Raw genomic sequence first — 26,500 nt, forward strand, 5'->3', positions numbered from 1 at the left:
CATTTTCTGCGACTCGTCACCGTATCAAACTATTCGCCGCAGTCCCATTCGTGATCTGAAGTCAGGTAAATCAAAAAAGCTTGAACAAATGGCAATCGTAATCCCGTGACAATCGAAAACGGGAAAACTGTAGATGCAATTACGTGTCGTTTCTAACCATAAAAATGCACGAAAACAGTCGTCAACTGATCGAGATCTTTTGTGGGGTTATTTTCTTCCTGTTGTTTTTCAGTTTGGGAATTTTGTGTAAAGGTTGCGTAGTAGTTTCGTCCCATTCACTACCAGTCACCAACTTTCGGCATTGACAGCTTTAGCTTTGACCTCGAGAAAGCTACGGGAAGGAAAAAGCAACTGCAATGCCAATGACAGGACATGCATGCCAGTGCATACTCTGCATCGTTTGTAGGCGATTGGTGATTGATTTGATTAATTTTCGTGTTTTGGTGGACGTTGGCTGGTTTTCTCATAGATCTTTCAGTATAAACTGCAATTGACTCTTTTTCCTGATTGCATTTTTGAGATTTCCAATGACTTTTAAGTTTAGAGTTTGAGGTTATGTATGACGCTCGATTCTCTCAAGCGATTGGTGCACACGCCCCCAACTGTGAATATGATTGGTTCTCTTTTGGAGCACATTCTCATCCTTCTTCCAGTCATTCTAACCTCAAACAGTTATTATAGAAATCATTAACAATAAACAGTTATATTATATCTGAGATAAAATTATCAGGAATATGAAAAGGAAGGTGGCTCTCTTTGTAGGTGGAGAAATAAAAACATAATTGTCTACCCTCAAATAACACAATTGAAAATAAATTTCAGTCTTAATTCTAAAGTTTTGATAACTTGTAATCCAAATTGATGGAGCATGTTTGTAAACACGTTTAAAGGGAAAGGGACATTTAAAGGGAAGTTTAGAAATGTTTTATATTCATCCACCTGAAGGACAAGTAGCTCTGCACTCATTAGAAGAATGTGTTTTAACGAGACTGGAGTATTTAGAGCTCTTATACGATAAAAAAACTAGTGAGTTTAGTGGAAATTTAGAGTATTTGTTAGAGTGCTCCGTTTATGATCGCATAGGTCATTTCACTTTAAGGTAAAAATTTTACAACAATCAGTATTTTATTTGCTATTTGCTACATGTCAATATTTGTAATTTAAATATAGAGATATGTTTAGAGATGAAAATTGACATGGAGAAATTTTAAATGAAAGATTAAAATAGATTTTGTAGCAAAATATACTGTTAAATTCATACTCTTTCGCCTGCTCTTGAAAGCTTTTTAAATGTATTATTTTTTTTATATTTTGAAAAATCTTCTTTTTCCGTGTTTTTCTCGTTTTATTTTTTCAATTAAAAAATCGAACTACTTTTACTTGAAAGATAATAATTCTTATCATCGAAAAATCTTTTTTATTTTCAGTTAAGAATTCATCTCCTTTGGTTCAAGATTCTATTATTTTTTGTTCAAAATTTAATTATTTTGTTAAAAATTCTACTATTTTATTTTTAAAAAAAATTTTTTTATCGAAAATTTAAGTTATTTGGTTGAAAATTAACTTTCTGTTTAAAAATGCACATTTTCGGGTTAAAAATTCAACTTTTGTTAATTATGTTTTCATCTAAATATTTAACTTCCATTTTGAGTTGAAAATTTATCGATTTTAGTTGAAAATTCATATAATCTGTTGATAATTGCCTTTTTTTTGGTAAAAAATGCATGTATTTTTTTGGAAATTCATCTTTATCATAAAAAAGTTTAATTATTTTGTTAAAAGTTCAACTATTTTGCTAAAAATTTGTCACTTTGTTAGAAATTTAATTATTTTGTTGCAAATCCACTATTCTGTTTGAAAGTCGTCTTTTTAGTTTGAAAATGAAACTTCTTGGTTGAAAATTAAGTTTCTTTGTAAATTGGATATTTTCGGGTTAAAATTTCTACTGTTAATCAATTTTTTTATCTGAGAATTTAACGATTTCATTTTGAATTGAACATTGATATATTCTGTTGAAAATTTGCCTTTTTTGGTAGAAAATTCGTCTTTTTGGTGAAAAGTTTATTAACTATTTTGTTGAAAATTTCTCTTTTTGGTAGAAAATTCAATTATTTTATTGAAAAATTAACTATTTTGTTTAAAAGTCGTCCTTTATGTTTGAAAATCAAACTCCTTGGTTGAAAATTAAGTTTCTTTTTAAAATTGAATATTTTCGGGTTAAAATTTGTACTGTTCGTAATCAATTTTTTTATCTGAAAATTTAACTATTCCATTTTGATTTAAATATTTCTTGTTTTCAGTTGAAAGTTAATGTATTCTTTGTAAAATTCGTCATTTTTGGTAAAAAATTAATGTGTTTTGTTGATGATTCGTCTTTTTTGGTAGAAAATTGAATTACTTTGTTTAAAATGCAACTATTTTGTTGAAAATTACCTTTTTTTGGTAGAAAAAGCATGTATTTTATTGGAAATTCGTTTTTTTTTAAGTTTAATTATTTTGTTAAAAGTTCAACTATTTTGTTAAAAATTCAACTATTTTGTTTACAAGACGTCTTTTTGTTTGAAAATGAAACTCCTCGTTTGAAAATTAAGTTTTGTTTTTAATTGGATATTTTCGGGTTAAAATTTCTACTGTTGTTAATCAATTTTTTTATCTGGGAATTTAACTATTCCATTTTGAGTTGAAAATCGATTTATTTTAGTTGAAAATTCATATATTCTGTTGAAAATTGCCTTTTTTGTAGAAAATGCATGTGTTTGATTGGAAATCCGTCTTTTTAATAAAAATTTTCATAATTTTGTTAAAAGTTCAACTATTTTGTTAAAAACTTGTCTTTTTTGGTAGAAATTTAATTATTTTGTTCAAAAATGAACTATTTTGTTTAAAAGTCGTCTTTTTTGTTTGAAAATTAAACTCCTTGGTTGAAAATTAAGTTTTTGTTCAAAATTGTATATTTTCGGGTTAAAATTTCTACTGTTGTTAATCAATTTTTTTATCTGAAAATTTAACCATTCCATTTTGAGCTGAAAATTGATCTATTTTAGTTGAAAATTCATATATTCTGTTGAAAATTGCCTTTTTTTGTGGAAAATGCATATATTTGATTGGAAATCCGTCTTTTTTTTGTAAAAAGTTTAATAATTTTTTTAAAAGTTCAACTGTTTTGTTAAAAATTTGTCTTTTTGGTAGAAATTTAATTATTGAATTGAAAAATTAACTATTTTGTTTAAAAGTCGTCTTTTTTGTTTGAAAATTAAACTCCTTAGTTGAAAATTAAGCTTTTGTTTAAAATTCTATATTTTCGGGTTAAAATTTCTACTGCTGTTAATCAATTTTTTATCTGAAAATTTAACTATTCCATTTTGAGTTGAAAATTGATGTATTCTGTTGAAAATTTGCCTTTTTTGGTATAAAAATCGTATTTCTTGGTAGAAAGTTTAATTATTGTGTTGAAAATTGGTCTTTTTTGTAGAAAATTTATTTATTTGGTTGAAAAATCAACTATTTTGATTAAAAGTCACCTTTTTTGTTCGAAAATTAAACCCCTCGGTTGAACATTAAGTTTCTGTTTAAAACTGCATATTTTCTGGTTAAAATTTCAACTGTTGTAAATTAATTTTTTATGTGAAAATTTAACTATTCCGTTTTAAGTAAAAAATGTATAGTTTTTAGTTGAAAATTCATGTATTCTTTTGAAAATTTGTCATTTTTGGTAAAAAAATTAATGTATTTTGTTGATGATTCGTCTTTTTTGGTAGAAAATTAAATTACTTTGTTTGAAATTCAACTATTTTGTTTAAATTTCGTCTTTTTTGATAGAAAATTCAATTATGATGTCAAAAATTTACATATTTTGTTGAAAAATCGTCTTGTTTTTGGCAGAAAATATAATTATTTTATTGAAAATTCAACTGTTGTATTTTTTATCTAAAATTTGTAACTATTCCATTTTTAGTTGAATATTTATGTATTCTGTGGAAAATTCGTATTTTTTGTCAGAAAATTACATTATTTTGATGAAAATTCAACTATTTTGTTTTAAAATTATCCGTTTTAGTCGAAAATTAAACTTCTAGCTTGAAAATTAACTTTCTGTTTAAAAATTCATATTTTTCAGTTGAAAATATAACTGTTTTTTTATCTGATATTTTAACTATTCCATTTTGAGTTGAAATAGATCGTTTTTGGTTGAAATTTCATACATTCTCTTGAACATTCGTATTGTTTGGTAGAAAATTAAAGTGCTTTGGTAATTATTCATTTTATTAGTTAAAGATTAATTTCTTTGGTATTTTTAAATAAAAAAAAACTCTATTGTTCTGGTAGAACAATCGAAAATTGGGTTAAAAATTAACCTTTTGCTTAAAAATTCATATTTTCGGTTAAAAATTTAAGTTTTTTGATACAATAATACTTTTTAAAAAATTTTATCCCAAAATGTAACTGTTCCATTTTAAGTGAAAAATTGATAGTTTTTAGTTGAAAATTCATGTTTTCTTTTGAAGTTGAATGAATTATGTAAAAAATAATCATTTTATTATTTGAAGATTCATTTTATTGTTTGAATATTGAAATTTTCTGTTGAAAATTCGTTCTTCTTTTGTAAACATTCATTTTCTTAACTGAAAGTTTTGTTAAACATTCATTTCATTCTTTTGATATTAAATTATTAGATTAAAAATTTGTATTTTTTTTAAGTTGAAAACATTAATTTTTTATCAAAAAATTTAAGTGGATCATTTTTGGTTGAAAACTCAACTATTTGTTTAAAAATTTATCTTTCTTGGTAAAAAATTAACATTATTAGTTGAAAATGCAACTACCTAGTTAAAAGTTTAATTACTTTTTTTTTAAATTCATTTTATTACTTGAAGATTCATTTCTTTGGTAGAAAATTGAGCTGTTTTGTGGAAAATACGTTTTTTTTTGTGTGGAAAATTTATCATATTTAGGTGATAATTCTTCTTTTTGGCTTAAAAATGCAAATTTTTGTGGAAAATTCGTTTTTTTTATGTTAAAAATTCTATTGTTATTGTAGAAAAATCAATAATTTGGTTGAAAATTGACCTTTTGTTTAAAAACCAATATTTTCGGTTGAAAATTCAACTGTAATTGATCAATTTTTTAATCTAAAAATGTAACAATGTCATTTTTTGTTAAAAATTGATATATTTTAATTAAAATTTTGCGAATTCGGTCGAAAACTCGTATTCTTATCAAAAAATTAATCTTCTTGGCTGAAAATTTAACTTTTCAGTTCAAAGTTGAATTACTTTAAAAAAAAATACTTTTATCAGTTGAAGATTCATTTCTTTGGTGAAAAATTAAACTATTTTTCTGAAAATTCGTTTTTTTTTTAAGTTTATAGTTTTAGTTGAAAAGTTTTTTTCGCAAGAAAATGCAACTGTTGTGTTGTAAAGTCGTTTTTTTGGGATGAAAAAGGATATTTAATGTTTAGTTGATAATTCTTTTTTTAGTTTGGAAATTCAAACGTTTTGTAGACAATTCGTCTTATTAGTTAAAAAATTATATTATTCTGGTCGAAAAATTAACAATTTGGTTAAAACTTAACTGCTGTTAATTAATTATTTTTATCTAAAAATTTACCAGTTCCATTTTTGGTTTAAAATTTGTCGTTTTTAGTCGAAAATTCATGCATTCTGTTGAAAATTCCTATTTTTTTAGGAAAATTAATCTTTTTGGTTGAAAATAAAACTACTTGATTGAAACTTGGATGATTCTGTTGAAAATTCGTTATATTACTTTAATTTTGTTATTTTTTGTTGCAACTAATTGATCATTTTTAATTGAAAGTAATTCTTTTTAACTTGAAAATGCTTTCGTTTTTGTAGAGAAATGAACTATTTGGTTGAAAATTAAGTTTTTGTTTAAAAATTCATATTCTCGGATTGAAAATTCAACTGTTTTGTAAAGAATTCGCCTTTTCAAGTAAAAAATTGTTCATAGTAAAAAATTCAACTCTTTGGTTGACAATTCATTTTTTTTATTGAGAATTTAAATACTTTTTTAAAAATTGAAAACCTATGTTAAAAATTCATTTTTTTGCTCTTGTTTTGCTATCTTGTGTTACAATGTTTTTTGCTTGTTAGAAAAATTAACCATTTGATTGATAATTAATTTTTTGAACTAAAAATTTAACTTTTTTATTTTTAGTTGCAAATTGATAGTTTTTAGATTACATTTTTTCTGCTTGGCTTGAAAGTGTAACTTTATGGTTAAAAGTTTGTCTTTTTAGATAAAAATGATTTTTTTAGGAAAATAAACTATTTAGTTGAAAAATTAATTCTCTTTTCAAAATTCATATTTTCGATTTGAAAATTCACCTGTTTTTTATTTTTTTTTCATCTGAAAATTTTACTATTACATTTTGAGTTGAAAATTCATTGTTTTTATTTGAAAAATCATTTATTCTGTTGAAAATTGACTTCTTTAGTAGAAAATTAATTATATTTAAAATTCATTTTCTGTTTGTTTAAAATTTATTTTTTTATGTTTAAAATTCATTTTTCTTTCTTTTTTGAAAATTTATGTACAGGTTTGTAATTGTAATTCATCTTTTTTTATTTGAATCTTAACTATTTGGTTGTAAATGCAATTTTTTGGTCTCAAGTTAATTTTTTTTCTTTTGAAAATTTAAATATTAAATTTGTCGTTGAGAATTCATCTTTCTTGATTGAAAATGATCTTTTTATTTAAAATTTATGTTCTCTGGCTTAAAACTCAAAACTGTTTACTAAAACATTCGCCTTTTAGTTTAAAAACTTCACTCTTCCGTTAAAAACGAATCTTTTTTTTTATTTATTTAAAATAACTTATTCCCTTATTTTGGTAAAAAATTAATAATTTATTTTCTGCTATTGAATGATTTTTAGATTATTAACAGCGAGCTCCACTGATTTTTTTGGTTATTGGCTAGCGCGAGAAAAATTATTATTCAAACACAGACTTAATCAAATTTCACCGAGACAGTTGTGCAGGTTACTCAAAAGTATAATAAGACAACTGAAAAGGCGAGATAAAAAGGAAAATTCAGTAGACGTAGATTCTGCTCTATTGGAAGTCAGTTTGCACTATTTGCAAGCTGATGTTTTTAGTCACATTATTGATAGAAACCATTCCTACGAATGCAGAGCTCATCGTTTAAAAGGTTTGTAGATTTCGTCGACTCTTTTATTAAAATAAATCTCAATTTAGTTTAAATCAAATTTTAAGAAAACTGAGATTTTTTTCTCGAATGTAGTACTAATTTAGCAAATCAACAGTGCTTTCACATATTTTATTACTCTAATTCTAATTTGGAATAGGGAATTTGAGAAAAAAATATAATTGTCGCTTGGAATAGGAAAGTTTCCCAGAAAATTACAATTCTGACTGGAAACAGTGAATTTTCTAAAAGAATTCTAACGATTTTTTAACAGGTAATTTCGTAAAGAATTATAATTATTTTTAGGAGAATGAGTTCCCGTAAAGAATTCTAATTTTCATTTTAAAACAGAATTTGATTAAAATAAAAAAAATAAAAAGTTACCAATAAAAATTTACCCGAATTTGAAACGTACCTCCTCCAAATTTTAGAAATATGAAGTTACTATATTTTAAAATTATAACAGGAACTATTGTAAATCAATATAATTCCGACTTGAAACATTGAATTTTCATAAAAAGTTATACATTTTATTTTCGAACAGGAAATTTCATTGAAGAATTATAATTTGACATAAGAAAGAGAATTTCGTAAATAATTATAATTTTGTCTTGGTGCAGATAATTTTTGACATGGTACGGAAAATTTTGGAAAATAATTCTAATTCTTATTTATAAAAAGGACATTCACAAAATTATTCTATATCAGAATTTTGTCATTTTGAGCATCCATTGTTCTAAATAAGAATTCGTTTAAATTTGAAAATTCTTTCTTTTCTTTTGTTTGCAAATATAAATTTGCTAGAATTTGAAAGGAAGTTACTGTATTTTTGAATTATTATAGAAAATATTGTTTTATATAATTTTGATTAAAAAAAATATCCCTGTTCAAATTCATAATTCTCTGTTTCAAGTCAGAATTGTAATTCTTAGGATAAAAAATTATCTGACAATAACTAATGCAGATTAACTAACATAATTTTTAAATAAATTCATTATTCTTTTTAACAATATTTAGTAATGACAGGAAGTTGCGATTTTTTCTTTGAAATTTTTGTGAATATATTTTTCTGAATTAAAAAAAGATACTTGGAATATTCTTCAAACTTTCTATATAAATCATAATAAATGCACATTTTACTTAAAGTAGTTAACTTGAATTAATAAAGTGAAAAGTTTACAAAAAGTTTAAAATTTCAGAAAAACTACAACTTTCTAGCATTATTCGAACATTATGTCATTAAAAAAATAATAAATTGTTTTTTTAATGCGCATTAATTATTATCTCACTCTAATTGAACAGTGGACAACAAGTTGAAAATTTAAGAAGAAACTGCAACTTTCAACCATTATTTTACGAAAATATTGTTATAAACAAAAAACTTATTTTAAAGAATTCGAAAAAAGAGTTAAATCTTTTTAATAACTATTAAAGTTTTGAGATTACATTTTTTTTCAAGATTTCTGAGAAAATTTTAAATGGTTTAACTTTTAATTTCTTTTAATATGAAAGACTTTAATACAATTTTTTTTTTGAATTTTTCAGGATTCAAAAAAAAACATTAGACAAACTGAATTCTGCAGAGTTTCAAGAGAATAAAAAATATTTTTAAGATTCATGGGGAAATTTTCAATGATTGTTTTGTAATGAATTCTAAGAGAAAATTAGAAAAGTTTGCAAAACATTTTTAATTACTTTCTAACATTTTTAAAATGAATGTACAAAATTTTAGGACAAAAATTTGCAATTTTCCCATATTAAATACTTTTACAAAAAAATTTATTACGTTTAACAGATATTTAGAAGTTTTGAAGCGATTCAAAATTAAAAAAAAAACTTTTAAAGGTTTTTTAAGAATTTTGTAAGTCCTCATGAAAATGAAAAAAAAAGTTTAGGTTCTTAGGAAAAATTAATTTTTAAGAAATTATTTTAAAAGATTACAAAACCTTACAAAAGATTTATAAAATTTTCAAAGAAAAATCTGAAAGATTTTAATGCAATTTTTTTAATTTTGCAGAATGTAAAAAAATTCAGGAATAATTTGAATAATTTTTAAAGATTAGACAATTTTTAATTTTTTTCTTTGCAAATGAATTTTCAGAGAAAATTCGAACAAGTTTTTCAAACGTTTAAAAGATTTCCAAGACTTTTAAAAAATAGTGTAGAAGATCTTAAAGCAAACTGTTTTTTAAATTATTTTTAGGCATGTAGATTTTTAAAGACTAAAAAAAAGCTTTAGAAGCTTTAAAAGAATTTCGAAAGATTTTAAGAGAATAAATCAATTTTCTTAACATTTTTGGGGAAATCTAGAAGATTAACAGGAAATTTTTTTAGATTTTGAATGACTTTTTAAAGTTTTAAGAAAAATTTGAGTCATTTAAAAATATTTTTAGGAATTTAAGACTTTTTAAATATAATTAAATTTTTTTAAACTTAGAAACATTTCCGAAAATTAATCTAAAATTTATTGATTTCCATCTAGGATGGGTACTGGGAAACTTTCAAATCTTTCTTTCTTTGTTCAATCTTTGAAATCAGTCTGAAAGTTTTGCGAAATCTTTTAAATCCATCCGAATTCTTTGCAAAATATTTTGTAATATTTATGAAATTATTTAAATCTTTTTGTAATTTTTCGGAAATAATTCAAATCTTTTAAATCTATCCAAAATAATTTCAATCTTTCTGAAGTATGTCAAAAATATATTAAATATTTTTGACATATTGGGTAATATTTCTAAAATTATGAAAATCACTCAGAAGTCATTGAAGTCTGTCCGAAATTTTTGAAAAATCATTAAAACCTTTGTGAAATATTTTAAACCTATCCGCAATCTTTGCAAAATATTAAAATTTTTTGTGAACTCTTTAAAAAATCATTGAAATCCTTCTAAGAACTTTAAAAATATTTGAAATATTTTAAGAAAATCCTTAGTTGTATTTGTGAAATTTTTGAAATCTTTGGACAATTATTGAACTTTTTGTGGAGTATTCTAAATCTACCTGAACTATCTAAAATAATTGGGGACTTATTAAAATCTTTGTGCAATTTTTTAAATCTACAGAAAATTCTTGTTTATTATTTGGAAACCGTAAAAATATTTTCTAATATTTGTGAAATTATTTAAATCCTTGGGAAATCATTTTGCCTTCTTCAAAATCTATCTGAAGTCTTTGTGAAATAATGGAAGTATTTGTGAGACCTTTTAGGTCTATCTGAAATCTTCGCGAAATATAAAATTTGTTTGTGAAATCTTTAAAAACTCTTCAAGTTTTTTTTTTAAATCTTTGGAATTATTTTGAAAATATTTTTAAATATTTTTGAATATATTGAAATCTTTAAATAATCATTAAAGTGTTCGTGAAGACTTTTAAATCTGTCGGAAATATTTTAAATGTTTGGGAAATCCTTGAAATCCTGGTGTAATCTTTGAAATCTTTGCGAAATATTTTAAATATTTGGAAAATAATAAAAAAGTTTGTGAAATCTTTTTAAAATCTTTTCGAAATCTTTGTTAAACTTTTTAAAATGTTTACGAAATATTTCAAATAAATGTGAAATCTTATGAAATTTTTGGTAAATTATTGCAATCTTTGTCAAATCTTCGAGAAACCTTTTTAAATGTATTTGAAATCTTTGCGGAATCTATAAAAACTTTGAAAAATCATTGAAATCTTTCTAAAATGTTTGGTAATATTAAAAATATTTAAAAATATTTATATTGGGTAATATTTGTGAAATTATTGCAATCTTTGGAAAATAATTTAAGTCTCTGTAAAGGCTTCTAAATCTATATGAAATCTTTAAAATAATTGGGCAATCATTAAAATATATTTGCAATCTTTGAAATCTACCGTAGAATTTTGAATTCTTTGAAAATTTTGCGAAATATTTGAAATCTTTGTGAAAATTTTAGAAAATCATTACAATCTTTGTCAAATCTTTATGAAATCCTTTTAATTTATTTGAAATCTTTGCCAAACCTATGAAATCTTTGTTTAATCTCTTTGAAATCTTTACAAAAATCTTTAGCAATATTAAAAATATTTAAAAATATCTATATAGGGTAATATTTGTAAAATTATTCGAATCTTTGAGAAATCACTGAAGTCTCTGTGAAGGCTTCTAATTCTATACGAAATCTTTAAAATAATTGGGGACTCCTTAATATATATTTGCAATCTTTGAAATCTATCGTACAATTTTGAATTCATTAAAATTTTTGCGAAATATCTTTGACAAATCTGTGAAACCTTTAGAAAATCATTGAAATTTGTGTGCAGTCTCTTTGAAATCATTACGAATCCTTCAAAAATCTTAGTAAAATATTGGAAACATTTTTGAAAGATTCTGTAAGATTTGTGATATGATTGAAATCTTTAGAAAATTATAGCTATCTTTGTCCAACCTTCGAGAAACCTTTTTAAATTTATTTGAAATCTTTGGGAATTCATTGAATTTTTTTGTGTACAATTTTTGAAATAATTTAGAAATCATTGAAATATTTGTAAAGTCTTCGAAATCTTTCAAAAATGTTTTTGAATTCATTGAAACCTGTACGAAATCTTTTAAATTTATCCGAAGTCTTTGCGAAATATTTGAAAAATCATTGAAATCTTTCTCATTGATATCATTGATCTCATTGATATCATCGATATCGCTGTTCCGCCTTTAAAATCTTTTTTGTGAAATCTTTAGGAATATGAATTGTATACCTGTATTTATTATTTATTATTGACTGTTTATTTTTGTTTATTGATTGTTTATTTATGATCTATTTTTAATTTTTACATAGTATAATAATATCATACTATGTAAAAATTGAAAATAAATGAACAATAAACAGTCAATAATAAATGATAAATATAGGTATACAATTAATATTCCTAAAGATTTCACCAAGATTTTAAAGGCGGAACAACGATATCAATGATTACCCAAACATTTTACAGATTTGGCGAAGATTTCTGATAAATTTAAAAGATTTTACAAAGATTGCAATAATTTCCTAAGGATTTTACAGATTTCAATAATTTCACGAATATTTCCAATATTTTGCAAAGATTTTTAAGGATTGGCAATGATTTTAATCATTTCCCAAATATTTCAAAGAGACTACACAAAGACTTCAATGATTTCCTAAAAATGTTAAAGATTTGGCAAAGATTTCTGATAAATTTAAAAGATTTGACAAAGATTGCAATAATTTGCCAAAGATTTCATAATATTTTACAAATATTTCGAAAGATTTAGAATATTTCACCAATATTACTAAACATTTAAGAAAGATTTAAAATATTTCGCAAAGATTCTTAAAGGATTTACAATGATATTAATGATTTCAATGATTTCTCAAAGATTTCACAGGTTTCGCAAATGTCTTCTGATAAATTAAAAGACTTCACGAAGATTTAACAAAGATTCCAATAATTTACCACAAGATGTTATAAAGTTTTCACAAAGATTTCAAATATTTCGTAAAGATTTTTAAAGAATTTACAAAGATTTTGAAAAGTTTTTCAAAAGCTTGCACACATTTTTTTATTTCCCAAATATTTTTAATATTTCGCAAAGATTTCGAAGATGACACCAAGATTTCAAAGATTTCCAAAAGATTTAAAACATTTCATACATATTTAAGTCTTCACGAACACTTTAACGATTTTTCAAAGATTTCAATATGTTCAAAAATATTAGCAAATAGTTCCAAAATAATTCCGAAGATTTTAAATATATCATATATATTTATATATTCACGAATTTCTTCTTTTCATCAGTTCACGAAGTTTTTTTTTGCTTTTCCGATTGAATTTTCAATTTCTTTTCATTTAATTCTTACACTTTATCTGATATTTGCCTATTCCTTAAATTTTCTTTTCCAATTTTCAAATATAGACTTCGCTATTAAATTACTAAATTATTAAGACTTTGAAATCGAGACGATTAACCTGGATAAAATAAATTTTATAGTACTCTTTAGGTAGTCAACTAACACCTACGACTGCTAGTTTTGTAAAAAAAAAACAATGAAACAATAAAATCATTGCTTTTTCACTATATAAATAAATTTTTTTCTTCTACGAAAATACCTATGCATATTTGATGTCGTTTTTTAGAGAATTACTAAAGAATTTTAGTGTAATAATATTCGAAAAAGTAAAAAAAAATGTTTTTAAAATGAAAGTTTAGTTTTTTTAATCACTTAAAATTTTTCAATTTGGCGTGTTTAATTTTGTTCTTTTCTCCAGAGTCGAAATTGATAAAAGTAGCAGTCTTAGTTGTTAGTTGACTACATTACGAGTACTATAAAATTTATTTGATCCAAATCCATTAAAAAATTGCGTGAGGATTAAGGGTGTCTAGCGATTCTTAGGAACAAAATTCAAGGTCTTTTCCATGTTTTCCAGGTCAAGAAATCAAGTTTTCCAGGTCTCCTTTTTTACATCAAATAATAAGATAACCGTTTGTTATAAATTAAAAAAATGAGCTGATTAATTTTTGATTGGCCAACAATTTCTAAAGAAAGCAGAATCATACATAAACAAATTTTTAATTTTTTACGATCGTAAGTCGTCTTTGTGAAATCTGTAGAAATATTTTTTAACCTTTGTAAAGTCTTTGACGTAATTAATATATTTATAATGTTTTGAAATCTTTTAAAGTATTTAACATCTTGAAATTTTTGTAAAATCCTTGAGAAATCTTTTAAAATATTAAAACTTTTGTGAAATCTTTGAAATATTTATGAAATGTTTGTTTAATCTTTGAAATTTATTTAAATCTTTAAAATTTACTAGAATATTTGAAATTTTGACAAAATCTTTTTAAATCTTCTAAAAATTTTGAAATTGTTTAACATCTCTAAAATTATTGAAATCTTTGAAGTCTGGTGTACTCGTACCCTTGTTGGAAACTTTGAAATTCTAAAAATCTTTTAAATCCCTAAAATCTTTTAAATACTTATGAATTTTTAAAAATATTTATGAAATTTTTCTGAAATCTTTCGTATTCATTTACAACCATTAAACCATTCAAAATATTTGTGAAATCTTGTTTAAAAAATTCGAAATCGTTTAAAATCTTTGAAATCTGGAGTACTGTTCTCTTTTTGAAATCTTTGAATTTCTTTCAATCTTTTTAAATCCCTACGAATTCTTTAGGAGCTCTTTTTAAAATCTGAAATTCTTGAAATATTTTTAAATCCTTATGAACTTTTAAAAATATTTGTGAAATATTTCTGAAAACTTTTGTATTTGTTTGAAATTATTGAAACATTCCAAATCTGTTTGAAATCTTGAACATTCTTTAAATCTTTTGAAATCACTGGCATATTTGAAATCTTTGTGAAATCTTCAAAAAATTTGAAATCGTTTAAAATCTTTCATTGTTTTGAATTATTTTAAATACAGTATACTGCATCCTTATTAAAATCTTTGAAATTTTTGAAATCTTTTGAAATCGTTATGAACTTTTTTTTATATTTAACATATTTAGTTTTTTTAACATATATTTAGTAACAAGATTTCTTCTAAACGAGATGCTTATTTCATAATAGACTAAAACATTTAAATTACTCTTCGCATTTCAATGAAATAACTATTTTAAAAGCAAAAAAAAGCAAATTCAAGGTTCTCTTGAAAAATTGAAGGAAAATTTCAGGTTTTCAAGGTCACTAGACATCCTGGGATACCTGTATCACGAAAAACCATTTTTCATAAAATAATTTTGCGTGATGCAGAAATAAAGAATTTTTTTCCTTTACAGTGGATTTTCAGCTCCTTCCTAAAATGGTGCAGAACCGAGAAGTGGAATTATCAAACGGTTATGCTGTCGTATTTTGTTCCCAGTGGAGAGAAGTTCTTCTTTCCCTCTTTCAAACGTTCATTGAATCTGAAGCTTGTGATACAGAATTTCCCATGGAATCAGTATTAACAGATCCTCGTTTAATTTACTTAAATCGAAAATTGCAGTTTAGACTCTTAAGGGACGGAGTCAGCTGCGGGCAGCTTTCAGCCTCAAATTTAGACGTGGAATCTTTAAAGTTTCCGCCATGTATGCGAAATTTGCATACAGAGTTGAGGCGGAAGCATCGATTGAGCCACTTTGCTCGTTTTTACTACAGCCTCTTCTTGAAAGAATGTGGTATGAAGTTGGAGGATGCGGTAGATTATTGGAAAAACGAATATTCCAAGCCACAACTCAATGCATCAATATGTTCTCACAAATGGCAGAAGGATGCCAAAAAATTCACATACAGCATCAGGCATATGTATGGTTTGGAGGGATCTAGGAAGAACTATCGAGCTCCGAATTGCAACGCAATTTGTGTAAGTTTAATTGATAGAAAGTAATCTGATTTTCGATGCATCTTTTTCCCGGACAAGCCTGAATTAATGATGAATTATGTACTTTTTTAATTATCACAATAGTTGCAAACCCCCATAGAAATAAAATAAGAGACGGTTGCTCTTTTTTACTGTTCTAAAGAGTTCGACCTTTAGGTGCTTTGAGAATGTAATGAGTATTTAGAAGCATTTTGAATTAGGATTTAAAAAATCGTCTTTTCTATCTCTATTAATAATAATTAGATCATTTAAAATTCGCGGACATATGTATTGCTTCAACTTGGAAAGAGCGCTAAATTTAAATAATAAAATAAGTCAAAGTAATGAAAAAGATATTATTCGCATTAAACATTACCTTCTTCAGGATTGCTATAATATCCCAATTTTTAAATTCTTCTAGGTATAAAAATAAGCTTACACCTAGAAGATTAATAATATTGATACAAGAAAATCTTGTTTTTAAATACATTTCAAACATTTTTAGTTGAGTTTTCAAATAAAAAAAATATATATATTTTTTAACCGAAGAAATGAATTTTTAACCAAAAAATACTAACTTTCAACAAAGTACATGAATTTTAATCTAAAAAAGATCAAGTTTCAACCAACATTAGAATAGTTACAATTTTATCAAAATAAATATAAATATATATAATAAATAATAAATATATAATATATATAAATATACAATAAATAAATATAAATATAAATAAATGTTATCAAAATAAATGCTCAAAATATGTATGTATGTACGTATTTAATCTCTCCCTTTTACGGTTGTGAGGGCCTCCGCTCCCTGTACATACATTTACAATTCCATCCTTTGTCTAACTTAACTACTACTTATATTCTACTCTTTCGCATTACGCAGGATAAACAATAGTAACAGTAGTGATATTAATTCTTAAAATGATCGAGCTTCCAGGGCTTCCGTTTCCTCTTACCATATAAAAAAATGCATTTTCCACGATATTGAAAACAATGCCCTACTCCCTTGCTTTCCCTTACTTCTTCCAATTTCTTCATCCATATTACTCCCTGTCCATGCAATATCTGCATGCTCTCACTCCTTCTCCCATTCTTAACCGTACAGCCCTACTCAATTTTTCTTCCTTTTTCATTTTTTGCAGATATTCTGGTTCCGTCAACCCTTTGACCATCATATACCATCTATTGTACCTCGAATGTATAATCTTTGTCCATCTCTCTTCTCCTTGTTTAACCAATAGCTCTAACTCTATGCCCTGCCACTCCATAACCCCTTCTCGAATATTACACACCCTTCTCATTTTTCTCCTTTCTTCCTCCCATTTTGAATTACCCACGTTACCTCTCGCTTCATTATTCCGAATTTCGCCGAAACATGCTTGTGCAATTCTACTTCCCTCTCCCATTTTTAGCTTCTCTTCAAACCTCCAGGCTCTCTTAATTTGTCTAGTAACCATATTTTCTTTTCCTAACTCTTCTTTTAACATATATCCTGGGCAACTCCAGCTAACCCCCATTACCCACCTCAGAAATCGCTCATGCATGCTCTCTACTTTCCTATGTTCCTTCCATCCCCAGATCTCCAAATGAGAGTGATCCCTCTGTATTCCTTTACCTTCTTTCCTTCCCCTTTCTTGACAAGCGATACCACCAGTCCCGTCGTCCACTCTTCCGGCCAACCTTCCCCTTTCCATACCTTGTTGCAGATCTTCCACATCCCATCCCTAATCCCTTCTCCCCCAAACTTCATCGCTTCGTTCTCCATCCCACCTTCTCCCGTCGCCTTGTTTCATTTTAACCTATTTATTGCCTCATCCACTTCTTCTCTTGTTATCTCGTTCCATTTGTCCTTGGACTATCCTACACTTTTCCCCCTTGATCTTATTGTTCTCTCCCCCTAATAGACCCTTGCAAGTAATCCGTCCATTCCTCCATTTCTATTTCTCCGTTAACGCCCTTCCTTTCCCCTCTATCCCTATTTATCACATCCCACACCCTACCTTCTTTGATCGCTTTTTCTACTTCTGCTTTATATTCTTCCTTTCCCCTTTGTCTTTTTATTTCCAGCATCTTCTCATGTTCTTTTTTCCTCCTGTTATACTCCTTATTCTCCATTTCCCCTCTTCTCCATTTGTTCACACACTCTTTTATTCTTTCTTTACACTCCCAGTATTCCTTGCCCCAGCAGCCTCTCATTCCCCCTTTCTTCTCTTTACACTCTTTCTCTCATTTCTCTTTCTTTCTTCATTAGTACCCAGCTCATCCTTTACCTTTTCAATGGACCCCTTCAACCTTTCAATTAAAGAGTCTATTCCCTCCTCTTTTTCATACCTAACCTTCTCCTTTTCCATCTTTTGTTTAAACTCTTTTAATTTATCTACCCCCCAGATTCCTATTTTCGTGTTTCTTTAGCACCCTTTTTCCTTTCTCCTTCTGCTGCGCTTACTGACGCCTCTTAGTGTAACTATGACCGGGAAGTGCTCGGACCCTATCTCATTCCCTACCTTCATACTCCCTATCATATGCCGCATTCTTTCTTCAGCCAAGATGTAGTCTATTACTGTTGCTCCCTTTCCTATGAATGTGATCACCCCTTCCTCATTTCCTTTCATATTACCATTGCATATAAACCATCCTGTTTCTCCTATCATGTTTATTAACTTCCTCCCCTCCCTGTCCGTCTCTTTATGTTTGGAGTTCCTTATAAATGCCTCCTTTTCTTCATCCCATAACCCTCCCCCTTGTTCGCCAGTCCATGCATTTAAGCCCCCTCCTATTAAAACCAATTCTTCCTTCTTTTCCTCCATCCACCTCCTTATTACTCTCCAGCGTTCCCCTTCCCCTCTTCTTCTGTATACACACACCACCGCTATTTCTACTTTCCCAATTATAATTTTTCTTATCATTGTTCCATCCTTTTCCTCCATGTCCCCATTTTTTCTCCCTTTTACTACTAATTCTTTTTTCACCCCTGACCCCATGCCGCCCATCCCTCTCCCTTTAACGTGTTCTTTTCTAGCTTCTTGCATTGTCCATACATAACCTTTCGGTAACAACTTTTTTATTCCCTTCTAATCCTTCTCATCTGCCCAAGTTTCACTCATCATAATCACATCCCACTTTTCTAACTCCTCCCAAAATCCTTTATTCTTGTTCTTCAAACCTGACAAATTCCAGAAAGCTATTTTCACGTTTCTCTCTTCCCTTCCCTCCTCTTTCCACTTCACTTTGTTTCCCCTTTGCCGTTTGGAAACCCCTCTGATTTATTTCTAGACTCTTTTTCGTCTCCCTTCCCTCTACCTATCGCAAGACTTTTTTCTTTTTTCCTTAATTCTTCTAATTCTTCATCCCAGCACCATTCCTCCCCATATATCCATAACCTGTCTCTCCCTATCCATACCATATGGCCCCTTTTCCTCTCTACCCAAGCCCTCTGCTCTATTTGCCATCTCCTTTTCCTCTCCCTCCATGTCAGATCTTCTTCAATTCTTTCCCTTCTTCCTCTCAATAATTTTTTACCCTCCATAATTTACTTCTTCTCCTCCTCACTCCCCACTTTTACTAAAAACATTCCTTCTTTTCCTTCCTTTGTCCCTCCTATTCTCTTGACTCCTTCTACCCTTACCTGCGCTCTAATATCTCGAAAAACATTTGTTATTTCCACTTCTCCTGTTTCACTCTCCACTTTTAATCTCTTGACTACTATGTTATTTTTCCTCTTTGCCCTTTCTTCCCCTTCTAATCTTCTTTCGATCTCACTGAGTCTTTTCTTCAATCTTTCATTCTCACTTCGGACGTTCTTTTCATTCCTTTTAACTATTTCCTCATTTTCAGTCTTTTGCCTCATATACTCATTCCTAATTTCTAGACTGGATACCCGTTCTTCCAACTGATTTATTTCTCTAGATCTCTGTTCGTCAACCTCTCTCTGTCTATTCTCAATGCTCTCTAGTTTACCCCAAACCTTGTCTTTCTCCTCCTTCCAACGTGTATCCCATTCTTCAATTGGTAGTTAGAAAAGTAAATTAAAAAAAAAACAAGTTTTAAGAAAAATTATTTAATTTTCATCTAAAAAAGATCAAGTTTCAAACAAAATTAGAATAGTTATAATTTTATGAAAATAAATGATCAAACAAAAAAAAACAACGAATTTTCAACAAAATATTTTTTGTTTGCATAAAAAATTAATTTTTTAACAAAAAACAGAAGAATTACATTTACAGTTGAAACAATTAATTTTCAACCAAAAAATGAATTCTCAACAAAATAATTAAGTTTTAAACCCAAAAGATGAATTTTCTACCAAAAAAGGTACAGTATCAATAAAATATTTTTTTCCAGTTAGAATAATTCAATTGGTAGTTAGAAAAGTAAATAAAAAAAACGAGTTTTCAGCAAAATGAATTAATTTTCATTAAAAAAAATAAATTTTTAAGCAAAACTGGAATAGTCCTATCTTCAACAAAAAAATTTAATTTTGAACCAAATACATGTGTTTTCACCTAAAAAGATACATGTTCTTTAAAAAATAAAATACTTACATTTTCCGTTATTAAAATAAATTTTCAACCAAAAAAGAAACGATCTTCCAACAAATTCGTTAAATTTTCTACCACAGAAATATATTTTTAACCAAAAAGATTTCATTTATATCAAAAAAGATCAATCTTCGACAAAAAGATGGAACAAATATATTTTAAGTTGAAAAAATTAATTTTATATACAAAAAATTAATTTCCAACCAAATTTTCAATCAAATACAGGAATTTTAAACCAAATATTTGAATTTTTCACTTAAGAAGATAAATTTTGAATCAAATATGTACGACTTATGTGATACATGATATTTCAACCAACACATATTTTAATTTTCTTAAAAAAATAGTCGAATTCAACCAAAAAATATGAATTTTTAACAAAATAGTTCGAATCAAATAAAAAATAAGAAAAGTTTTTCTTGCACAGTTCTAAATTTCACAAAACATTATTGTTTACTGAAAGAACGTTTCAAAGTACATAGTTTCAAAAGTTTTCTATTTTTTATAGCGAAAAATAAAAAAAAAACTGTTTCAGAGAACAATCGTATTCTTTTTTTTTGTGGTTGAATTAAACTATTTTTTATTCAAATTTTATCGGTTGAAGTTTCTGATCTTTGGTTGAAAATGTAACTATTTTCTTAAAAATTGGTTTTTTATTTGTTTTTGTTTTATTTTTTTTTAAAATCAATTCAACGGCTTTTAATTTAAAATATTTTTTAGTTGAAATATCAACTATGTATGATATGTTGTTTTTTTTAAATTAAAAATTAATTAACATAAAATTTAACTTGTCCATTTTTGGTTAAAAATTCGCCTCTTTTGGTTTAAAAATCAACTATTTAGATGAAAATTAACGTATTTTATTGAAAATTCGTCTCTTTGGGCTGAAAATTAATCTTAATGCTCAACAATGTTGAAAATTTAACTATATTTTTAAAAAAATGTTTTTCTTTTTTCAAAAATTGATCTTTTTAGTTGAAAATTCAACCATGTGTTTGAAGATTGTTATTTTTATTTTTAAATTCCTCTTCTTTGCAAATTAAGTTATTTTGCTTAGATTTTCAAAATTCTATCATTTCAAGCAATTTTAAGTTACAAGCATTAAAAACTGAAAGAATAAAATTTTGTTAAACTGTACCATTTTTAAAGTAGAAGTTAAACATTTTCCCAGCAATCATACAAAATTATTATCATGCAATCTTTCAAAATCCTTAATAAGCTTGCAAATTTTATTTTAAAATCTTCTCTTTAAAAATTATTCTGATTTTTCCTAAAACTTTTTATAAATCCTGCAAATTAAAAAAATGCCTTTCATTGTCCTGATTACTCTTTTATAATTTTTAAAATATTTTGAAATCTTTTTCAATATTCTCTTAAATTAAAAAAATAAATGAATAAAAAATCACTTGAAATTTTCCCATGAATCGTAATAAAAAATCTAATCATAAAACCTTTCAAAATCTTTAGAAAGCTTCAAATTTTTATTTTCAAACCTACTCTTTTTATATGATCATAATTTTTCCTAAAACTGTTAATAAATCCTGTAAAAAAACCTTTGATCTTTCAGATTACTTTTTTGCAATTTTTGATATATTTTTCAATATTCTCTCAGATTTACTTTTTTTAAAATAAAAAATCACTTTTAATTTTCCCATATATCGTAAGAAAAAAAATTTAGTTTCATAAAACTTTGTAAAATCCTTAAAAAGCTTGAAATATTTATTTAAAAATCTTTTCTTTTAAAATGTTTAGAGTTTTTCCTAAATCTTTAATAAATCCTGAAAAATGAAAAAATTGCCTTTAATCTTCCAGATTACTTTTTTACAGTTAAATTTGTTTTTAAATCTGTTTAAATATTCGCTTCCAAATAATTTTTTAAACCAAAAGTTAATTTTCCTGAGGATCGTAATGACATTTTTTATTCGTTTAAAACCTACATGAATTTTGTCTAAAGTATTCAATTTTTTAGTTTTTAAAAATCAAAACTTGCTTTTGTTTTAAAATCCTTTTAAATATTATGTTAAAATTAATTTCTCAAACTAAAAAATAAACATTTTGGCGTTAAAAAGATTAATAGAAATCCGTTCCAAGCCTTGAACTTACTATACTATTGACACTATTTGCCACTTTTTTCTAGCGATGACACTATTTTGCTACTATTTATATAACAATAACACTAAAAATAATATTTTCTTACAATTTGTCCAATAATGCATATATTTCTTTACTTATCTTTGAAGAATATTTTTGAAATCATTCGCTAATTGGATAAAATAATATTTAATTTTATTTAATTAAACACAAAATCTCAAAAATAAAATAATAATAATTTTAAACAAAATATATACATTTTTAACCAAAGAGTTGAAATTCCAATCTAAAAGATAATTTTTAACAAAAAAAGACTGATTTTCAACAAAGTTAATTAATTTTCATCTAAAAAAGATCAAGTTTCAAACAAAATTAGAATAATTACAATTTTATCAGATAAATTCTAAAAAAAACAACGTTTTTCCAACGAAATAGTTGTTAGCATAAAAAACTGATTTTTTAACAAAAAATAAAAGAATTAAATTTTCGGTTGAAATAATCGATTTTCAAAAGAAAAAAATGAATTCTTAACAAAATAATTCAATTTTAAACCCGAAATATGTGAATTTTTAACTAAATATTTTTTTCCAACTCAAAAAATGAATTTTTAACAAAAAATAGAATAGTTAAATTTGTTCCAAACAACATTTTATAACGAAAAAGATTACATTTTATTAAAAAAGGTAAATTTTCCTCAAAAAATGGAATAGTTGAAGAGCATTTTCAACTAAAATGATAAATCTTCAACGAAAAGAATTTAATTTTTAACCAAATACATGAATTTTCATCTAAAAAGATACATGTTCTACAAAAAATAAAATACTTACATTTTTCGATATTAAAATAAATTTTCAACCAAAAAAGAAACGATTTTTCAACAAAATCGTTAAATTTTCAACTACAGAAATTAATTTTTAACCAAAAAGATTCCATTTCTACCAAAAAAGATAAATTTCCGACAAAAAATGGAAGAAATATATTTTAAGTTAAATGAATTAATTCTATATAAAAAAATTAATTTCCAACCAAATTTTCAATAAAATACAGGAATTTGTAACCGAATATTTGAATTTTCTACTGAAGAAGATAAGTTTTGAATCAAACGTGTGCGAGTTAAATTTTCAGTTAAAAGAATTAAGTAGTTCCACTTCAAACGAAGTGGTTGAATTTTCTACCAAAAAGGATAAATTCTGAACGAAAAACGTGATACTTTATATTTCAACCAAAACAGATTTTAATTTTATTTTAAAAATAGTTTAATTCAACCAAAAAATATGAATTTTTAGCAAAATAGTTCGAGTCAAATAAAAAATTAAAAAAAAAGTTTTTCTTGCAGTTTTAAATTTCACAAAACATTATCAAAGTGTTCAATATGAAATTTTGAATGATTATAGTAAAACTCTACGAACATTTGTAATATTTGCAATTTGAAAGTACAGAATTTGAAATTCGAAAAAAAAGTTCTAACCAAATGATTTTGAATTTTAGCTTATGGAGGAAAAAAAATTAGTTGCAAGGCCTCCAAATTGAAATATTTTATAATTGCGTATTGAAAACTATAATTTAAAACTGAAATTATAGAATATATAATTTATATATAATCCAGATAATAATTAATAAAAATAAATTCGTTGAAAATTATGTTTGCAGATGCAGAACGTTGGGCCAAATTATGAAGGTGGATGTCCGTTTAAGGAGTTTGATAACAGGTCATTGAAGCGACTTTTGAGTTCTTCCTTGCCGAAAAGTGATTTAGACGAATTTTTGAAAACTGTTTCGAGACTGCAACCTAAAAGTGCGTGTACCGCTTATTTAAAGTTATCGCGGAAAGATGTGGGAGATGTGACTGTGACTAGCCCTGTTGAGTTTTATTTGGCTAGGATTAATCCAAGTTAGTTTAAATCCTAACAAAATTAAATTACATATGAAGAATACAAGTTTTAATAATTAATTGTAAATATTTTAACTCTTAAGGTGTCAATTGTAAATATTTTTGCAACGATTTTGTATTTGCGTGAAAAAAACTTATACGGTTTCAGATTTAATTTTCATGCATAATAATTTTTAATATTTCAATTGTAGATATTTTTGCAACAATTTTATGATTCCGTGAACGAAACCAAATTTATTTATGCATGAAAGAAACTTATACGGTTTCAGAAATAATTAACATGCATAATAATTTTAAATATTATAATTATAGATATTTTTGCAACGATTTTATAATTTCGTGAACGAAACCAAATTTACACGGTTTCAGATATACTTTTCATACACTATAATTTTTCGGAATTGAGATTTTTGGTCGGATTGTTTTCGTATGATCAATAATCCGAAGACTGTGTATTTAACCAAAAAATTTACTATTTAAATCATGTTTTATAAATAAAATATCTTTATTGTATTATTTTCTAGAGAATTGGGCTAAACCTTCTTTTATAACTGCATGTGACACTCCATTTTTCACTAATATTGAGAGTACTCCTAGTTTAGTTAAATCGGCAATATTTCGAGACTCATCGTCAAAGAATAACATATCCTTGTAGTCCACTCCAGAGTCACGTTTAATTCTGGAATAAGATTGAAAAATATAATTTCGCATTTTTGAAACATTTGATTTTTCTGAATAGAAAAAATTTAACTGTACATGAAACCAGTTTGATTTTCTTGAATTATTACAATTTTTTAAATCAAAATAACTTCATTTTTTTGGTTAAAAAATGGATCCAAAAGTCACGTTGAAACTTCGAAATTCGGCTTGCTCGAATATTCAAATAAATCGAATTTCGAAGATTCGACTTGACTTTTGGATTCATTTTTTCACGAAAAAAGTTATTCTGATTTGAAAAATTGTAATAGCTTAATGAAATCAAACCAGTTTGATGGACATTAAAATTTTTTTCTTTTTCGAAAAATCCTATAGTGGTCATAAATTTAAATAGAAATTTTAATTTTCTGTGGAAAATTATCAGTGTGCCGATTCGGCGGACGATTTCAAATTCCCTGTCATTTTCCTGTTTTTCCCAGTGAAGTTTTTCAATTTTCCCAGTGAAATAAAAGTAACATATTCATATCTGCTGTAAAGGGCAAATATTTATTTTTATAACACAACAGAGCAAAAAATTGCAAAATAATTTTTAAAATAAAATTTTAAATCCTTAACTAGAATAGTTTAATTTTAATTTTGGAAATACAATTGTCCGACGAAATACATAAATTTTTAACGTAATACTTGAATTTTCAATTAGAGAAGACAAATATTCAACCCAATAGTTGAATTTTGAGTTAAAAAAAAAAAGAATTTTCAACAGAAAATGAAATCGTTACATTTTTAGTTTAAAAAAATTAATTTTCAAGTGAAGTAATAAATTTTCAACTAAAATGATAAATCTTCAACTGGAATAGTTGAATTAAAAAAAATACAATTTTTCAACTAAAAAGGATAATTTTTTAAACCAAAAATTGAATAATTAAAATGGAATAATAGTTCAATTGACAGTAAAAAAACTAAATAATTTTCAACCAAAAAAGAAACAAATTTTAAACAAAATAATTCAATGTCGGCAAAAAATTACTTTTCATGCAAAGGAAAAACAAGTTTTCAAATGAACAGCTCATTTTGTAACAAAAAAGATTAATTTTTAATTAAAATGATGTACTTTCAACCAAAAAATAATAATAATCAACGCAATAGTTGAATTTTAAAGTAAAAAGAAAAATTCAACAGATGATGAAATAGTTACATTTTTAGTTTAAAAACATTAATTTTCAACTGAAGTGATGAATTTTCAACTAAAATGATAAACGTTCAACTGGAATAGTTGAATTTTAAACAAAAGACAAATTTTCATCTAAAATGGATAAGTTTTAAGCCAAAAATTAAATAATTAAAATGGAATAATAGTCATATTTACAGTAGAAAAAAAACTTTATAGTTTTCAACCAAAAAAGAAACAAATTTTAAATAAAATAGTTCAATTTCGGCAAAAAATTACTTTTCATCCAAAAAAAAAACAAGTTTTCAATTAAATAGCTCATTTTTAACAAAAGAAATAAAATTTTAATTAAAATAATGTACTTTCAACCACAAAGAAACATTTCGAAACAAGGAGATTAAATTTCGTAGAAAAACATAATTTTCTAACCAAATATGCAAATTTTCAACGAAATAGATCAATTTTAAATTTAAAAATACAAATTTTTGGCCAAACTGTTGAATTTTAAATGATAAAAGATCAATTTTCAACCAAAAATAGAATATTACAGTTGAAGAAATTAATTTTCAAACAAACTGATGAATTTTCAATTAAAATGATGAATCTTCAACTTGAATATTTGAATTTTATACCTACCAAAACGTGAAGATTAATTTAAT

At 25.6% G+C, this 26,500-nt stretch overlaps 3 protein-coding genes across 10 annotated transcripts in view; 1 reads left to right on the top strand and 2 right to left on the bottom strand.

Annotated features, from left to right (window-relative positions):
- The window catches only part of LOC117175858 (H(+)/Cl(-) exchange transporter 5), a 79,410-nt gene extending 78,886 nt beyond the window's left edge, over positions 1-524 (bottom strand). For 3 of the 7 annotated variants that reach the window (XM_033365658.1, XM_033365653.1, XM_033365654.1), the window contains exons 1-2: positions 158-524; positions 1-55 (exon numbers count right to left, since the gene is read on the bottom strand). In XM_033365658.1, coding sequence (XP_033221549.1) covers positions 1-3 — 3 coding nt within the window. In that variant the 5' untranslated portion in view covers positions 4-55; positions 158-524. The other 4 variants (XM_033365659.1, XM_033365655.1, XM_033365657.1 and 1 more) reach the window with 2 other exon arrangements.
- Positions 469-24,540, top strand: LOC117175859 (DNA primase large subunit-like). The gene is made up of 4 exons (XM_033365660.1): positions 469-1,099; positions 6,894-7,168; positions 14,928-15,490; positions 23,776-24,540. Exons 1-4 carry the CDS (start codon positions 921-923, stop codon positions 24,019-24,021), a joined length of 1,263 nt encoding a protein of 420 aa, XP_033221551.1. The 5' UTR covers positions 469-920; the 3' UTR covers positions 24,022-24,540.
- LOC117175860 (magnesium-dependent phosphatase 1-like) overlaps positions 24,470-26,500 on the bottom strand; it is a 10,950-nt gene continuing 8,919 nt past the window's right edge. For both annotated transcript variants that reach the window (XM_033365662.1, XM_033365661.1), the window contains exon 4: positions 24,470-24,695. In XM_033365662.1, the coding sequence (XP_033221553.1) occupies positions 24,530-24,695 (166 nt within the window). In that variant the 3' untranslated portion in view covers positions 24,470-24,529. The remainder of the gene's footprint in view (positions 24,696-26,500) is intronic.

The sequence above is a fragment of the Belonocnema kinseyi genome, chromosome 7 (genome assembly GCF_010883055.1).
Source record: "Belonocnema kinseyi isolate 2016_QV_RU_SX_M_011 chromosome 7, B_treatae_v1, whole genome shotgun sequence".
Classification (NCBI taxonomy): domain Eukaryota; kingdom Metazoa; phylum Arthropoda; class Insecta; order Hymenoptera; family Cynipidae; genus Belonocnema; species Belonocnema kinseyi.

What these genes read in the sequence shown, in the direction of transcription:
- LOC117175859 (XM_033365660.1), top strand. Translation starts at nt 921, where the DNA reads ATGTTTTATATTCATCCACCTGAAGGACAAGTAGCTCTGCACTCATTA. An exon ending in ATAGGTCATTTCACTTTAAG is followed by an intron (nt 1,100 to 6,893) that starts GTAAAAATTTTA and finishes AATGATTTTTAG; the next exon opens with ATTATTAACAGCGAGCTCCA. An exon ending in CGAATTGCAACGCAATTTGT is followed by an intron (nt 15,491 to 23,775) that starts GTAAGTTTAATT and finishes TTATGTTTGCAG; the next exon opens with ATGCAGAACGTTGGGCCAAA.